The 18,218-nt window shown below is 52.4% G+C and overlaps 3 protein-coding genes across 3 annotated transcripts in view; all 3 read right to left on the reverse strand.

Moving 5' to 3' along the window:
• micall1a (MICAL-like 1a) overlaps positions 1–18,218 on the reverse strand; it is a 151,808-nt gene that overhangs the window by 116,839 nt on the left and 16,751 nt on the right. The gene's annotated exons all lie outside the window — the stretch shown is intronic.
• On the reverse strand, positions 3,151–11,737 carry nfil3-5 (nuclear factor, interleukin 3 regulated, member 5). The gene is made up of 2 exons (XM_057034445.1): positions 11,391–11,737; positions 3,151–7,097 (listed from the first exon to the last, which is right to left on the reverse strand). Exon 2 carries the CDS (start codon positions 6,541–6,543, stop codon positions 4,681–4,683), a length of 1,863 nt encoding a protein of 620 aa, XP_056890425.1. The 5' UTR covers positions 6,544–7,097; positions 11,391–11,737; the 3' UTR covers positions 3,151–4,680.
• LOC130526682 (uncharacterized) lies at positions 13,734–16,336 on the reverse strand. The gene is made up of 2 exons (XM_057034461.1): positions 15,863–16,336; positions 13,734–15,525 (listed from the first exon to the last, which is right to left on the reverse strand). The coding sequence occupies exon 2, from the start codon at positions 15,488–15,490 to the stop codon at positions 14,282–14,284; it is 1,209 nt and encodes a 402-aa protein (XP_056890441.1). The 5' UTR covers positions 15,491–15,525; positions 15,863–16,336; the 3' UTR covers positions 13,734–14,281.

Here is an 18,218-nt window from a genome sequence, read left to right on the forward strand (position 1 = left end):
AACCACCCCTCTTCTCATAGAATTCCCTCCAGTTTCAGCCGCGTGTCTCACGGAGACTCGGTCCAATTTTCCGAGTTTAATCGGCGCTCTTGACGTCCAGTGGTGTTCGGATATTTACGGAAGTGTTGGGAATCGCTCCGCACAGCTGTCACTGCTCCTCCGGTGTCAGTGAAGGACAATATATGCGGACGGCCATAAATATGGTTCTGCCCTTTACGAGGTGGCGGGGGGGGGGGGGGGGGGAGATGACGGCCGCTGCTGTGGGAAGTGAATCGTTATTGGTGATCCGATCCGATCACAGGCCATCAAACACTCCACCGGGTCCAAGTCTTTTCAGTACCCGAGTCAGTTAAATAGCTCCAATCAATGCTTGAAATGATCCTTGTTTGTGGCGCTAACACTATAGTAGCCAGTTAGCGTAGCTTAGCATAGGGGACAAATAGCACGTCCGGTTCGGTGGAAAGGTTCCAATAGGTGTTATTTTCTGTTCTTTGTTCCCTTCTTCAGAAGGTTCCCGTAACGACAGGTTGGAGGTTTTGCACCGACGCACACGCCTTCGCCAACCGGCTGCATCTTGCAGCACAAGTGCACAAGATAAGAAAAATGGACCCGAGGGGACCGCCATTGCATAACATGGAGCTGATTCATCTCTCTGTTGCGCACGCACGCACGCACGCACGCGCGCTCACACTCAAACGCACACTTACTCCCGATGGCCTACTTTCGTTTCTAGTGTGCACAACTTTGGCCTATTTTTTACCTTGTGATGTAAATGCTCCGCGTGCGTGCGTGGATATGTTGGCCGTCCTTCGCTCATTGTTGCGCGCACATCTGCGGTGCCGCACACAGCGACGCGCACGCATCTCGCTGACCTATTTTGCAGCGCGGTGCAGGGGCAGGGGCAGGGGCAGGGGCAGCAGCCCGGACGGGCCGGGACGGGACGGGCAGCCCAGCCGAGCGGGTTCAGCTCTGAACTTGTTTTTCTTCTCTTCGCTTCCTGTCGGCGGCAGAATCAGAGCTGCACTTCTGCTTATGCGAAGCGTCCACTGACTCATTTTACCCCCCCCCCCCCCCACACACACACACACACACACACTCACACACTATTCTGAAGAACTTTGGTCATATTCTGGAACTTCACCCAGCAGCACGACGCTTAAACGAGTGTTGACGTGAAGGGAGGAAGTGAAAGATGGAGCCAAAGCTGCGACCTGAAAGTCCAATAATAGCTCAGATCTTTCTCCTGGGGCAACGGGGGCCTGTTGGCCCATCCAGCCACGCCGCAGCGTGTTAAATAATAGATTATTTCTCAGTTTCTCACTCGGTATGATCGATTGATATTGACTGCGGGGCCCGTGCGTCACATTAAGATAATCAATGACCTGCATAGTCAGAATCATCACAATCATTTCCCAGCTCAGCAGGTCTCTATGGAGACAGACGCGCACGGAAGCCGGACCAAAGCGTCGTCAGGCCCGCGCTCTGGTCGATTTGACCGGATCCTTGTGGCTGAAAACAAGCCGGCAAGTGTTTTCCCTCGCACATCAGAGTCTGTTGGTCACACTGCGGGATTAAAAATGCGTGAGAATGAGGCGGCGAGGAGCCGACAGCTGCCATTTCCACATTTGCAAGCGAAGCGGGGGGGTCAGTTCCAGCGTCGGCCTGTGTGCGGACGCTGGAATGACTCAAGCCGGAGGTGCGAGCGCGCTGCTCGGCTCCATCCTGGTTACCCCGCCGCTGCCTCTCCCCGCGCTGCTGACCTACATACTGCAGCATCCCGGTTACATAACCGGGCAGGGCTGTTGATCGCTGCAGGCAACCACACGCGCGCATCCCGCCTGCCAGCAGCGTTCGGCTCAGACCAACAACTGCCCCGCTCCCCGCCCTCCGCCCGCGCGGAGCGCTGGAACTCCGGGGCCGGGACAGGTGGACTGGAGCGGCGCCAGCGAAACAGGCAGGCGGATCTGCAAATGAGGTCAAACTGAGATTTTGATCCGAGAAGGAACCTCTGGTGCTCGTGCGCGTCCCCACATAACACCAACTACTGCCTGATGAGCGATCGCCGTGCGCGCTACTGGAGTTTATTGAAGTTCAGGCAGTGGAGATGTCTGACGTAACCCCCCCCCCCCCCCTTCCTCCTTCCCTCTCTCCACTCTGAATAACCCCCCCGCCCCTCTTATTTCTCTCTCTTACCCCCTCCTCTTCTCTGCTGACCTACTTTTACTCTCCTGGCCTGTTTTCCGCGAACCTCCACACAATACAAAGCGGCTTTTTCAGCTCAAAGATGGTTGGGGAGGGGGGGGGGGGTGTAAGGTGGGTGGGTGGGTGGTGGTTTGGGAGGGGGGGGGGGGGGTACCCGAGGACGGAAAGGGGTGTGTTTTGAAAAGCAGGGCACTTTCAACACAACGCTGCTGTTTTCTCAGCAGCCTGGACTTGTTTTGGGGAGGGCTGCGGGGCTGCGTCTGTGGTCCGCCACACTCGCGCGCGCGCGCACACGCACGTCCTTCCTCTTATCTAATAACAACCCCGGAATAATCCCACGTTCAGCGCAGTTACGGCTCTGGTCGTGTCGAGGGGCGCTCCTGAAATGGCTTTTCTGCACCTTCTCTTCCGGATTTGGCCCCTTTTATGGGCCCCCCTCCCGGGACGCTGACACCCGTCGTGGCTCTTATGTAACCGGTGTCAGGAGCAGGCTGTGCCCGAACCCCATTGTTCCCATCAGCAATTGTTCTGTTAATGACTGGGTCAGACTGAGGCGGCCACCCCTTCGCACAGTCTGACGCGGTGTTCTGTCAAGATGGTTGCATAACTTGTTTTTCGCTGTTGCACCCTGATGCATTCTGGGATTTTTCTTTCCTTTTTTTAAAATGCCAGCTTTTTACATTAGGTGCGCATTTATCATTGAAACTGCTGATGGAGGTTCCTCGGGGCATTTTGCTGACAGAAATGTATTTAAATCTCCAGATCAATGTTAATATCTTCTTCCTTTCTGGTCCTTATATGGCTGTTCTTAAATTAAACATTTCATGTCTAATGCCAGGAAAGTTTATACTAAATAAGTAAACCCCTGCCAAGATAGTGGCAACGTGAAGCTACTCATCATGATCAGTTCGTGACCCCTCCTCCACAGAGACCGCTCAGAGACGTATATAAATTCAACACCTTTTTTTTTTTTTTTTTTATTATTGTCATTATTTTCCCCCACTTTGAATCTTTTCACAATCAGAAATGAATGTAACCATTTTGCATATTCACACGAAGTATAGCAATACATAATCACTTCTGGACAAGCCTTATTATTAATTTTTTTTTTCCATTTTCAGAGTTCCTTTCAGTGAACAACAAAGGTTATATGGTAGCACAGAGTACAAATGGTAGCATGAGTAAATACACAGCACAACCAGGAAGAACACAGAGCCGAAAGTGACACAACAGAGTGACGGGGAAAATACACAGAATAATCATTAAAATAAAGAATCAAACAGAATAGAAAATAACAATATCAATAAAATAATAATAAAATAATGACAGTAGTATACAAGAAATTGAGACAACTTTACATTTATACATAGTGGCCAGAGGCAGGCACCAGGAAGTGAAACAGTTAAACTTGTAGGTGTTGTGTGATCTCGCTGAAACAGCTCAGTGCAGACGTGAGAGGGATCGTTAAGACATTAGCCCGAGTGGGGATGAGGGACAACACAATAAAGAGGCACCTTATGAAGAGAGAGCAGCTTTGCTGGTTCGGAGAGCCGTTTCATTTATTAGACAGACAGTTTTTACGTCTGGGAAATTGAAGATGTATGGATTTTTTTCTATTGAACAAGGCTTTCCTTGTGCTTGTCAGGTTGTGGCTGCACAGAACCGGCCTTGAACGTCGCAGGGCTCGGATCACCTGAATGAGATTTAAATCTGCAGGTTTTTTGTTTTTTTTCAATTCCTAGAAAGAACTTTTTTTTTTTTTTTTTACAAGTTGCGGCTCCTACTTTCAGTTAAAGGAAATTCTTTGAGGCATTTTCTAGGGGGGGCTGTACAAGGGCTCACAACAAGAACAAACTCATCAAAGTCTACGACTTCTGCATCCTGCTGCTCGTTTTTTTTTTTTTTGTTTTGCCACATTTTTCTTCTTAAAATATATATTCCATATATGCAAATGTATATGTCACAGTAATATACAATCTAAGTGCTTCAGAAGAGAAGGGTACTTGTGTGCAGGTGGTAAAAGAAATAAAAGGTTCAGAAGTGTTGGGGGGGGTGGGGTGGGGGGGCGAGAATGCAACTCTGCTAAAACAGGAGATACTTGAGGACATATATGTGTTCTTTGGTTAAAGGAATGTTCCCAAAATACCATAATAAGTGCTGGCCGGACAACCGCCGGGGGCAGAGTTTTGAATAGTCGACTAATGTGTAGTTTTCCAATAAGGAAACATCACAGACTCCGGCTCCGGAGCGTTCCGTCCCGTCTCCTCCCTCGTCGAGCGATCGTTCGTTGTAATTGGGGAGACCGTGTAGGTGGGAGGTAGGAGTAGAGAGAGCAAAGGGACGGGGAACTGGTGACACAGTGAAACTTCATGGTGAACTCGCATCCCAACGACACCTCGCACAGATCGCCGCCTCCTCCGCCGCCACGGGCGGCAAAGGTCGACTACGAATGTCTGCTGTGGAGCGACAGGAAGCTCCTCATTTGTCCATTTCTCGCCTCTTGTTGCGCCCTCTGATGCTGTTAGAGCCCCTCTTCCCCCCTTCTTTTTTAGCCTCCATCCTCTCGTTCAGCTGAGGCTTCAGCTCCTGCTCGCTGTCGTTCTCCGGGTCCTTGACCTCCCCGTTGATGGAGGTGGTTTTGGTGTTGCCCGGCAGTGCCAAGTATGGGTGTTGAGGCAAATTGGGAGAGGGAGACATGGAGGCATTGAGCTGTCCTTCCACTTGCACCCCTGCTCCCCCATTTGAATAGGCTCTGTACTTGAGCCGGAGCTTGTGGGGGAGGGCGGTGGCTTTGACCTCAGCCTGCAGCTCGTGTGCTCCTGCGGCATCGACAGCCTTCTGGTGGTAGCTGCTTATGTCCGAGGATGACGAGGAGGGGGATTCGTCGTCTGTGGAGCCCTCCTTGTCAGAGCTACGGGGGTCTCCTTCACTGGACGACGTGTCTTTCGTGGAAGAGTTCTCCTGGAAGAAGCCGTTGGTTCGGGGTCCTCCCTCGTAGGTGAGCACAGGGGGTTCTTCGTCCATCGTGTTGAGGTAGCTGTTGGACTGTGGAAAAGAGGCCTTGCCCTCCTCGGTGTTGTGGATCAGGTCGGGCGCGAAGCGGTTGTGATTGCTGTCGGCAGGCCGAACGCTGCCGTCCTGACCCTGGTAGCCGTAGTTACCGTGGTGGTGCTCGTGTTGTTGCTGGGCGTTGGGATTGTACCTCTGCTGCAGCTCCTCCACCAAATCCCCATGGCCGTTAACATACTGATTGTGAGGCGAGTCCACCGTCTTTGTCCTCTCTAGCTTCTCAGCCACCTCGGTCACGGTCACCGAGCAGTCCGAGTACTTGGAACCCGTGACGTGTTGCCCCTGCTGCATCGCTCTGCTCTGCTGGGACTCCTCCAGCCTCTGGCTCTCCACGGGGTAGCAGCCGCTGCTGGAACGGTACAAGATGACGCTCCTTTGTGCAGATGTGACCTGAGGAGCTGGGTTTGAGGCCTCGAAGTGGCAATGTTGGTGCTGTTTGTGTTGCTGATAGTCCATGGCGCTTTCGGCCACTGTGGCGCTCTGGTGATGAGGAGAAACCATTGGATTGTGGTAGGTCCCGCATGCCAGGCCATTGGGCATTCCATTCATGAGGCCATTGGGCATCCCGCTGCTTTCCAGTCTGTCCATCTCCATACTCGTGGGCTCCTTCTTTATGGTGTAGCCCACAGGTTCCGGGCTGTCCCTGGAAGAGCCGTCAGACATGTCGGAGACGGAGCCCTGCGGGGAGTAGCTGTGATGCGTCGGGTGGCGATCTCCCCTGTTCGATTGCTCGGTTTCTGAAGAGTCAGAGTTCAGCATCACCTGGGATGCGCTGGAGTAGCCGCTGCTTGAGAGGTAGGAGTTACTGTTCGGGGTGCCGTTGCTGCTGCTCCCGTTGCTACTAGCGCTGCCGCTGGAGCTGCTGTTGGAGATCTGCTGACTTTTCTCCATGTAAGAGGCCGTGCTGATCAGGCCAAAGCGCAATTTGAGCTGGAGCAGCTCCGTTTTCAGGCGAATATTTTCCTCGTTCAGTGCCATGACCCGGTTCTCCAACACCATGTCGTTGAGGCGGCGCTTTTCTCTTGAACGCTTGGCTGCTTCGTTGTTCTTCCTCCGTTTCTCCCAGTAGCAGGCGTCTTTCTTCTCCTCAGAGATGAACTCCCGCTTGCGCCGGCAGGTCACGTTGGGCTTTGCGCCTTTGGCCTGGCGGCCCAGACGCGCTCCGCCTTCAGACTCAGGTGCTTGGAGGGGTCCATTGTAGTTAGAGTAATCCTCTATCTCAATGGGACTTTTGCTGCTGGTGGGAGGGATGTGTATACTTAAGCTTTCCATGCTTCCCAGCAATGGGCCAGAGCGTGAGCCTCTAGCAAAGGGCAAGGGGGAGCTGGGGGTTGGTGTATGACTGTGTTAGCTTTGTTACTAAAGAGTCTGGTCTATGTCGCGGGGTCCGCGAAAACTTTTTGATGAGGATTTTGTGCTTGCTGATGGGAAAGCCTCATTGATTTTTGTTTCTTAGTCTTCAAAATTAAACTATTCAAGTGTCCATGTTTGCCAAGAAGATCAAAAAGAGATGAAACTCCACAAAAACCTCAGACATTGAAACAGTCTTTGGAAAAGAGGAAGCTTTAGAAAAAAAAAAGAAGGAAAAAAGTCTGTAATTCGAAAAACAAGATCTCCAACTGTATGAGCAAACAGTCCGTGGCGGCCTCTGGACGCTCGCCAGGGGCGATTTGAGTTAATCGTCGTCTTTCGCGGCGTTAGGTAGACCAGCGATGGGTGTCAGGCTACTGCCCCCCTTCTCCCAAAACCTCACAGAAGATGTAGGTCAGTCTGTCTACTGCAGTTCTCCCTGAGGATCCAGCTTCATTCCTGCTGCTTGTTGACCACTAACGGGGTTATGGAGACAAGAAGGGAGGGAGGGAGAGAAAGAGAGCTCAATTATCTGCATTACACAGCCCATATGTTGACAAACAGCTTACGACTGGCAAATAAAATGATGGAGGCTTTGCCAAACGGCAGATAAAACACATCGTTTCAGAGTTTCAAAAGCGCGTACGTGTCGGGTGGAAACGCCGGACGGACGCGTTTGGGGCAAACGGGCGAAGTGAGTCGACGGGAGCGGGACGCACGTTCGCCCAAGCGTGCGCGCGTCTCCCGCCCTTCGTCGTTAGTCAACCTGAAATTCCTCGACACCGTGAACTTCCCTGAGTGCTGTTGGGATCAGAACGGGACGCCCGGCGACTTGAGTCTAACAACAACGCCGAATGTGGAGCGAACAGATGTTAACAGCAGTCCGGTGTTATGTAATAAGTAGATGGACTCTTGTTTTGTGCCTGATCCTTCTGGATGCCTCTCTCTCTCTCACACACACACACACACACACACACACACACACTCATGCGCTTGTAATAATCTAGGTCACCACTGCTGTGCCTAACACTGGCTCCTCTGGTATTGTCAGGCCAACTCTAAAGCAGCTCGGCCGTAATCAAATACGAAGCACATGTCCAGCTCCTCCTAAGGCAAGAGGAGCTGGACATGCGCAGAATATTTCTCGCGTATCTTTCAGTGCGTTCCTCCCGGGGGGGAAAAAACCCAAACCCAACCCCCCCCACATCCCCAATCAGTCCATGTTGCATGTCGGACAACAACACGAGCAGGGAGGACAACTGGGATTATGATTCAGCGGAGAAAAACGCGCATTTTCAACGGGGAATTCTGGTCACTTGGCGCTGGCAGCTCAGTCTAATCATTAATCACGGCGCCGTCTTACAGTGCGGCCTTTTTGTGCGGCGCCGGCTAAGAAGAGGCACGGCACGTGGCGAGGAAGCAGAACAAAGAAGCTGCATTGACTGATTCCATTACTAAAGCGATGCCTCGCGCCTGAGAGACGACACAACAAAAGTGCCGCGCTGACGATGACCTTCTTTCAGCGCATCGCTCCGCTTATCAAAAATCACTTTCTTCATCCCGCCGAGTCAATAACAGTTTAATCTGATTTTCATTTTCTCCGTCCTCCCCAGAGTCAACAAACCTGTTACATTATCTCAGGCCCCGGGAGGAAAAAAAGACACATATTTCACCTTGACTAATGCTCTGAATAATTAACCATTTATTTGCCCGCCTGTTATGTCGCAACGCAGATAAATCCGGGGTCTGAAAAACACGGGACTGTTCAAACAAGGAGTCGGGCCACATGTGATCCGAGGGAGTGAAGTAATGCTGCACTGCGATCAACAGATGTGGAAAAATCTGAGGTTATCCCCATAACCCCACCCATGAAAAGGAAAAAAAAAAAAAAGACTTGTGAGGCGAGGGGGTGTTTTGGTAGGAAACAAAAGGCGGGAGCAAAGGAAACACGCATAGATCGGCGCTGTCCCACTGACCTAGAAACGACGCTAAGCAGTAAACACTCCTCCTGTCTTTGACGGTGCGCCATAAAATAGGTCAGTGGGACTGCAAGGGAGGGAAGGCAGCGGAGGGAAAGAGTTAGTTAGAGTGCACTCTAAAAATAGAGGGGATGGAAAGAAAACGAGGGAGGACGGGAGCAATTTTTACAGAGCTCGCGCGGAAAAAAGAAAAGTGGGGGGGGAAAAAGCGGGGAGAGAAACGAACTCGGACCCGTCGACGCGGCACGACGACGCCACAAAGCCCCGTGCATTCGCCGCAGATGGGAGCGCGCGGAGATAGGTAGATGGCGTTGACGTCAGCGCACACACCCTTCGCCGCAGCCCGGCTCACACATAACAGGCTCCCAGGACTGCATGGGGAGGGAGGGGCCGCCGTTGCTGCTCCCCACGTACGTGCTCCGAATCGCTCCGGCGGCGAGGCGAAGCTTGTGTAATGCTCGCATGTTACATAGCGGCAGAAGCTACAGGTTACTGGCTGAGTGCCCCGCGATCTCCCCTTTCAGTGAATAATCAGGGGGTGGAGGGGGGGGGGGGTGATTCACTCCCAGAACATGGTTGGAAATGAAGAAATTCCAGACACAGACTCAGCCACTGGCTCTTTGTGGAAGGGCTAATTTCCTGTGGGGAAGGATGAGTGACGGGCAGATTGTCATCGTGTTGACTGCGGAAGGGCAGAGAGCAGAAAGTAGTTCCCACACACTTGCCGCTGGACGAGGAATGTCTCACCTCTGACCTCCGCCGAGACAAGTGTGAGTAAAACACGCGGCGTCCTCTTCCCCTCCTCCACCTCTTGAGTGATCCGACGCCACACACGTGGAGGGGCCCCCGCGAGGAGCCTCCATTTTATCCCACGGCTTTGTGTCAAATAACAAGACTGCGGGAATGCCGACATTCCAGGTCAGTTTCTGAGTGCCACTTCTGAGTAATGTGGAACTAAAAACACTTCTGCTTGTATTAATGATCTCAGACGGGCGGTCGCGCACGTACATCACAGAGAGGCTAGAATTCAAATATTTGTTCACAAAAAAAATGGGGAAAACTTCCAAGAGAACTATTTTACCTGGTAAATTACTCCCCACTTGCAAACAGAGATTCCGGCTACTTGAGTCACGAGGTAAAAAAAAATCTGCAGTTTTCTAAACAAAAAGTTTAAAAGAAAAGCGACATCAACTTATAGGAAAGTACTTCTGGACGGAGCCGACAGGAACCTGCGTTTTTTCCTCAGAGCGACGGCGTTCCGGAGCGCGACCCGTTTACCTCAAACGTCTCCTCGCCCAGATCGGCGGCTGACCTAAATTCAGGGTGTTGGCTTGAACGGAGCGACGCGGACGCCCGTGGAACCGGACCAGGGCTCACCAGAACTCTGCCCGCCTCTGCCAGACTGGGCTTTCTCTCTATTACCTCACATCCTGGATGTCCCATTGTCATCAGAACTTCACAACCGTGCCAGGACACAATGCCGAAGTTCTGCACGGAACAAAGGAACATTTAACCGTCTCGCTCCGGCCTCCTTCTTACCCTGCCCCCCCCCCCCCCTTGGTTATTACAGGATGTTAAAAATAGCTCAAAGACACCAGGCAGCTGTTGTATTATCACCGACGGACGCACGGATTCCGACGCTTTCCGAGGCGTTAAACATCTCTCCGCTTTAGGAAGATGGATTTGGCATTTATCCGCGCGTGAGTGACGGGAAGAAGGGGAAATAAAGCAGGATGTGAATGGGAATCAATTACAGGCATCTCCGTCCCAGAGGGAGCGCTGCTGTTTATTGCTTCTCCCTGCTGTGTGCCGGTTATGTCATCCTCTCCAGCTCGCGCCTGCAACACTTTAGGGTTTATAGTTAACACGTTACAAGTGCAGAGACACAAACAGGCACTCCCAGCAACAGCCAGATTCCCCCTTTTGTCTCCCGCTTGGAACGTTTTCACACGTGACAGCGCGCGGCCAAGAATTTAAGGCAAGTGTCCTGCACATCTGGGGAGGATTTCTAGAAACAGCCTCGAAAACATCTGTTGGAACCTTTTTTTTTTCTTTTTTGGTTTAAATATCGTGGTTCACTAATGCAGTACATGAATTTGCTTCTTTGGGATCTACTTTTACAATCCACGAGGCGATTTGCCTGCGAGATATTGTGGATTTTTTTTTTTTTTGCACACCAGCGTCACGTTGCAAAGGTCAAACAATTAAAACATTAAAACTAGGATGAAGGTCCACCACGCACACAATGCCGAACCACCGTGGGGTTAAAAGCAGCGGATTCCAATCTAGTTTTGAAGGTGGTTCAGTGACCTATATATGAAAGCACACGCACCCAGACGCGCGGGGCTATGGCACAATGCCTGCATTACCCAGACAACAGGGAGCAGCAGCTGCCCCCATTCCCAGTCCAACAGCACCGGCACCGGCAGGGAAATAACCTCGCCTTGACATTGAGTGCGCAACGCGGGGCCGCGTCCAGCCACGCGCTCCCAGTCGCACCAATCATCCCAGTAACGCGAACAAAGGCGAACCAGCGCCGCGGCGTCGGGACCGCGGCGGCGCCGGGGTCCGGGGAGCCGCTTCGTGGTTCGAACGCGTCAATGTCACCGACGTGTCGAGTCGCCATGTGAACAATAACCGACCGTGCGCACCGCGCTGGTCCGAACATACGCGCACGCACGGGCGCGCACGCACACACACACATGCACAAACGCACAAGCGCGGCGAGAGGACAAACAACGTTGAAATACGGATGAGACCAGAACCGTGGCGGTGCCGGTCCGAACATACCTTCCGCGTCCCGGGGCAGAGGATGAGAGAGAAGCCGCTCCAGCGTCCGCGACACAAAAGCGTCTCTCCGCTCCCGTTTCCGGCTTTTCCGCGTCCTCTGCGAAGAATCCTCCCCGAACAAAAAGAAAAAAATCTAAAGTTTTCGTCTCCTGTTGGCGTCGGTGCTGCGGTCGGTTGGCGCCTGGGAGCTCGGCCGGGTTCTGGCTTCTGTCCGTTGGCTCGGGCTGCCTTTGCGCGGTGTCGGACACTTTGCTCTAGTTTCTACGGCTCCTTTTCTAGAAATATGTGTTAGTAGGTCAGCGGTTGCATAACAGCCTCGCTGCCTAGTCACGTTTTTGTCCTCTATCCCTCCGCGGCACCCTCCCTCTCCCTCTCTCTCTCCCTCTCTCTCTCTCCCCCTCCCCCATCTCTTACATGTCTCTTTCCTACGGGAGGGGTCAAGTTTATAACAAAGGTGTGTTTACCGTCTTAGCACCAGTCTAATTATAGAAGGTAACACCACGGCGTGAGGTGTAGTTACCGCACCAGGAGCTGCGGTTATATAAAGACATAATAAATCTTTTAGGATTTTTTTTTTTTTTGCTATAAATCTACCTGCACGTAGATGCAACAGTATTATGGGTGGTGTGTTATAAGAAACAGCGGTGATTCAATGTTAGATTCGCCATTTAACATGATGTTTGGCTCAGCTATGCGTGGAAATGTTGCCCCTTCCAACGCCAAAGAGGGGTATTAAGAGTGGGGGGGGGGGAGGGGGGGGGGGTGGTAAACAAACCAGCCTTCGAGTGTCTAGAGCGCAAGAATTAAGGGGGAAGTCTGTGCAAAAACAGTGGAATCTCACGTCTATTTTCCCTCAGAAACAGGGATTTTCCGATTTAGCAAAGCGATCAAATGGAGGTCATTTATATTCGTTTAAAAACGGATTATTTTCACTGTCAGCTGTTAATATTAGTGCAGAAATATTCATTCCTCCGACCTCATGTATCTCATTAGACTCTGCGGTCTCAAATATAACCCACAAACACCCTTCAGGCCTCTATTTGCCATACAAATTATTGTTATTATGAGTAGATATTTTATGTTTTTATTGGTTGATGTAAAGAAAAACATAAGTGGCACTGGTTTAACCACACATGTTATTTTATTAAAGGGTTTTACCAAATCCTGAACCCCTGTGTTATTAGACTGGGGGGCAACAGCGGCCTCTAAAATGGCTGTTTTGCAGCAAATAATTGGCCTAGATTTGAGCGTCGGGTGGAGGTTTATCTCGCTACCACCGTGTTTCGGGATCAGTTACGTCAGTCCCGCTTGCATCAGACGCACCATCCATTACCGGGACACTTTCTCATTCGCAACCCCCCCTCCAGCTTTGTCTCGAACACAGATGTGCGCCCATTCACCGCGCACGCACCATTAGACCATGTCGGGAAAACGGTGGCATTGAACTTGTCTAGCTCCTCCCCCACCAGTCAGAAAACCACCAACCCCCAACACTCTCCTCCATCTCTGCATGCAGGCATTCCCTTGGCAACTGTGGTGTGGCGGTGCCTGCCTAGCAACCAAACTCTCTCTTTTCTAGATGGCCACATAGCGCTGGCGTCGCAGAGGGGGCAGGTAAAGATTCCCTCCAGGATGCCGGTCCCGTGCATGTCCCACCTTCCGGTTCCAGACAGCTGCAGCAGCCTCTCATTCACCCGCTCTTTCATTTGCAGTGATGTCATTTTCGATCAAAAGGGATCAGATTTTTAGGCTGTTCATAAAATACCGGAAGAGAGCGCTGACTGAACCCCCCCCCATCAATAGTCGTTCTGCATGTTCAGCATGTGGCGCTTCGGGAAGCACAATGGAGGAGTGGAGCCCTGTAGTAACACTCTGGCTGCATGAATGGGACGCGCCGAGCCGCGCCGCAAAGGCGCCGGGCGCCCCCTAGTGGCGAGATTCCCAAACTGCACATTCAAAATGGAAGTGAAATATAAACAGGAGGGGTTTGGGGGGGGGGGGGGGGTGTCTCCCTTCACCACCTCCAGGGCAAATGCGTCAGGTGGGAAACAGTGATTTTAGTCATTTATCTGTGTTCTTTTCGGGTGTGAGCTCACCCCGGAGACTTCATTTCCATTTGGGACACTCTGGCATCTGCCTCGCAGCTAAAAATAGCCCTGACGTGATAAATGACTCATGCAGTCTAGATGCATCCATGCACAGCACCCCCACCCTCATTCTCCTGGCACTGTCCTGCCACCCCCCCCACTCCCCTCCACCTTCTTTTTATAATCCGGGCCCAGTGAGGACAGGGGGGTCGTGCTACGTTTTAGGTATTTGTTGAAAGCGGTCACACGTTACATCTGCAGTGCACCACTTTTATTGTCTCTGCCGGGCTTCTGTCACGTACAACGACAACGCAGGTGAAAGAAAAAAGTGGACCGAACCCATTTGTTTATACAGAAGTGTTTCACAGCTACGGGCACAGGATGCATTCCTGGGGGCTTTGTGACCCACAACCGCATTCGTGTTGGTGCCGATACAGAAATATTACAGCCACATGATCACAAGGCAGCTTCAAAGAGATTTGGAACGTCGGACGTACAGAAATATCGCCGGAGGGAGGGGTGCTGCTGCAGGGGAAAATCAGACACAACTGACAGTAAAACACTAACGCACTGAAAAGCCACAACTTATAAAAGACCAGTGTGCTTTGACCAGTTGGTATCAGTACTTCTGACTGGGTCGGGTCTCGCGGGCACTTTCAAAGTCGCTGTTCTCTGCACAGGAGAACAAACACACTTTGGTTCTCAGTCCTGAACAGTATTTGCTCGGCACGGTGACCTCGCTGCGCTGTGTTAGCCGACCGCTGGGTTGCGTCAGCCTCGTCCCGGGTCCGCCGCTTCTGGGTTTCAGGCGATTCTGGGCACCAGCTGCTGAGAGAAGAGCCTCTTGAGCTGAGCCACTTCCTGAGACAAACTGCTGATCTGGGACCGGAGGCTGCTGTCCTCCAGACACTGCGTGTCAGCGGAGCTTTGCAGGGAGGGAGCGCTGTAAAACCCCGATGACAGAGCCTGGTACTGCTGTCCAAACGCCCCGGAGGCCTCCTCCTTGGACCAAGGCGCCTGGCTCTGGCGCTGGACGTCCCACCTCACCTGCTGCTGGGTCCTCACCTGGATGTTCGGACCCACGGTGGCTACCGGGGGTCCGCTGTGTCTGCCGTCGGGCTTCGGCGAGGCGTCTCCCCCGCCGGGGCCTTTGAAGCGGAGCTTGTGCGGCAGACTCTTCAGACCCTCGGGCGAATCCTGTCTGGCCACGTAGTGGTTGTCCCCCACATCTGGAGGACAGATGTGGGGGTTGAGGCCCTGCTGCCGCTCCTCCACCGCCTCCTTAGGAGGGGGATCGCCACGCACGCTCGCCGCGCCATCGAAATACACTGGGCTGGCCACATTTGAGACGCCCGACTCGTCGCACGTGCTGCGAGGTCGGGCCCCCCGGGGGCCACAGGCAGCAGCTGGATGCAGAGGCTGGACCGGCTGTGGGCTGCTGTTGCTGTGCCCGTTGACACAGGAAGATCGGTCCGTTTGAGGCTGGTAGAAATGTGTCACGCAGTTGGCGGCGTGAGCGCAGGCGGGCGCAGACAGCGGAACTACTGACACCTCAGACGGGTCTTTGACCAGTCCGAATCGCAACTTCAAGGCCAGAAGCTCAGCCCTGAGTCGGGCGTTCTCCTCCAGGAGGCCGAGGACTCTCTGCTCCAGCACCATGTCGTTGACCCGCCGCTTTTCTCTGGATCGCTTGGCCGCCTCGTTGTTTTTTCTCCTTTTCTCCCAGTAGCAGTTGTCTTTTTTCTCGTCCTGGATGAATTCCCGTTTGCGGCGGGCGCCGTTGTCGTTGTCTTCGTCCCAGCTGTTGTTGGCCTGTCCCTCGGCGCCGGCGTGGGCCTCATTGCGTCTGACGCTGAAGGTGCGCCCCAGGATGGTCCGGGCCAGCTGGCGGGTGGAGGTCAAGATTGAGACAGTGTCATCATTGAAGAATTCGGCTCCTCCCAGAGGTCTGGAACCCAGCAAGGTAGGCACCGACGGGTCCTGGGGGATGCCTCCAACAGCCTGTTCCGTCATGTCTGTGCTTCAGACAGCTGGAGCAATGGCTCCACCTAGTGGTCACAACAGGTACAACATCTGTCTTTTAGATGAAACACTTGCAGTCAGACAAAATTACGTTAAACAAGATCTTGGAAGGAAAACCACTGAATAAAACACTGTGGAGTTTAAAGTAATAAAGTATTTACCAAGAAAGTAAAAAGGGAAATGTGTGTCATGCAGCAATCTCTTTCAGATCTAACTTTAGTTTTTGGTTTTGTTTTCAATCCTCGGTTATCCACGTTTTACGCCACCTACATCTAAATCGGATCTTTCACATCGACGACTTGAGCGTATGAGTAACTCAGACTCTGAAATTTGCGCACAAACTGCGAGAAAAGAGTCACTTACGGAAAAGCCACGTCGCAAATCCGCCGCACGCAGGAAGCATCAACCCGAGCTCAGGTCCAACGCGCGTCTGGGAGAAGAAGTGTCGGCGGGAGAGCTGCTGAGAGCCGCGGTGGAGGGATCCTCCGTCTGGCAGAGGCGACATGCGGAGGCGCACAGGTTGTCTGGATGCTTCTGCGCTCCTGAAGCTCCGCCCGCCTCTGACGCGCCCCTACGCGCACAGGTTCACCCGGGGTCTGATCATCACCCCCGGGAACCGCCGCCTCCTCCGCCCCCCGTTCCTGAATCGTCGGCGGTCCAAGGAGGGCTCCGAAATGGTTTCACCAGAGCAGCTAAACACCCAGAAGCCGAAGTGGTTTTATGTTTGTCAGGATCGTAAATGGTCGGCTGGGGTTTCACAACTAGAATCCATGTGAGGGGCGACGTTCTGGGCCTGATGAGAATCTGTTCAAATACAGAGGATTTCCATCAGATAAATGCAGGACTCAGAACGCGCATTTGGGGAGCAGGAATACTGACACCAACATGTTTGAATCCGTCTCGAAGCGGAAGTTACGACAGCTCAGAAGCTTTTCACACACTTTCTGCACATTTCCCCGGCGTCACCAAAGCAACCCTCTGGTATTATTTATGGCATTTATCATTCAATAAAAACATAGCTGCGGCTCTGATTCCCATCAATAATCTAACAGGTCTCTGCCATAATTCTCTTACATCACAGGGTTAAATCAGGTTAGCTGGGTTTGTTTTTTTTTAAAAAAAAGAGGAGTGTGTGGACAGCCATGATGGTTTGGGCTGTCCTTGGTTGCTCTGCGTGGGTGAGCCGTCCCAAACAAGCACTCCACACATGCACCTCGTTTCCCTACACATTGTTCCACAAACGGACCACACAGCCACATGTGTCTTTCCATGACACAGTTATTACGTAACACGGGGCCACATCAGCCCTGCCAGATGTGTCGCGTTGCCTCCAGTGTCCCGACGCCGCAGTAAATCAGTGCTGCTAAACTATGAGTTCAACTATAAATAAGATTAGTCTACAGCATACATGGAATTATATCAAGAATGAGTCACCTCTAAGCCGGTTGATAGTTTCAGTGTAAAATAGGGCTGTTATGTAACACACACACACGAACACACACACACACACACACACAGAGAGAGAGAGAGAGAGAGAGAGCATTTAAGGTCTGTGGAAAGTTCAGCCGGGGTGAACTCGGCCAGAATAAAGGAACATTGTTCCCAGAGCATTCTGATGCACGCTGACACTTCCTGCGTGCGTATAGAAAAGCTTCACCCCCCCGGGTGTCCCGTGCGCTCATGCTGCACCCACTCCAGACACGTCGTCGTTGACCCGGTTTTGTAACCGCCAGAGACGGCGGCGAGGATGTTTTGCCAAAGGTCTGTGGGGACAGGCAGCGTTGTGCAAAGTTTTCAAGAAGAGGCTGTTGTGAAACCTCTGTCGAAAGTGAAAGATCTCTGTTGCAGTTCCAGGAACCGAAGACTGAGGGAAGCGTCAGGATTCCGGGCCCCGTGTGTCCAGTGGTGACATATAGACCGTGCACGTATGCATGTGACCTTTAGTGCCAAGGGGTCATCTCTGGGCCCACTCTTTTAATGGTGGAAAACTTGATAAAGTTGAAATAATCTCCCAGAAGTCCTGCTCCGACGGCACCTCGGGAGCCTTTTTGGGGGCTTTGATGAGAGCGGGGGTGCGGGTGGAGGACCGCGGCCGTGGCCGGTACAGAGTTACCGAGATTAAGGCCTATTTTTACAGCGGCGGTGCAGCCAAATCGTGGGCGGAGCTAAGTCATGTTTCCGTGGCCACGGCATCACATCACATGATTCTCACCGTCCACTCTGGCGCGGCTTATATAACAAAATATTAAAGGAGTGACGTGCGTGGGCGCGCGCATGTTCATTAGACAGACTAATTAAATTTCAGCGAGTGTTCCCGTCCAAGTCAAGACAACTGGGGAGAATCTGAGGGAGGAAGGTTTAATGTGTGATGACACCGTTTCTTATCTTTATGAGGTGGTAAAGAGGCCTCCTACAGGAACCCTGGTTGGTGGCAGGAACCTCAGCCAGATCCAGGTCTTGCTGAGTCAGCTAAAGTTAGTTCCTGGTTGTTCTGCCCCCCCCAGTCAAGATAGTGGACCAGGAACCGTTCATCGCTGAGAACAATCACACGGTTGAACCACACAATGCAACGGAACGTCTGCGTCTCAACCGCACCGTTAAATCATGGTGAACGGCGAGATCAAGGCGAACAGGGATCCGCTTCCGCATCCAGATCAACGTCCCTGCGTGTTCTCCCAGACTGATTGAGACGTGACTATCCCAACGAGCCCGCAATGCT

This window comes from Takifugu flavidus, chromosome 6, assembly GCF_003711565.1.
Source record: "Takifugu flavidus isolate HTHZ2018 chromosome 6, ASM371156v2, whole genome shotgun sequence".
Lineage (NCBI taxonomy): Eukaryota > Metazoa > Chordata > Actinopteri > Tetraodontiformes > Tetraodontidae > Takifugu > Takifugu flavidus.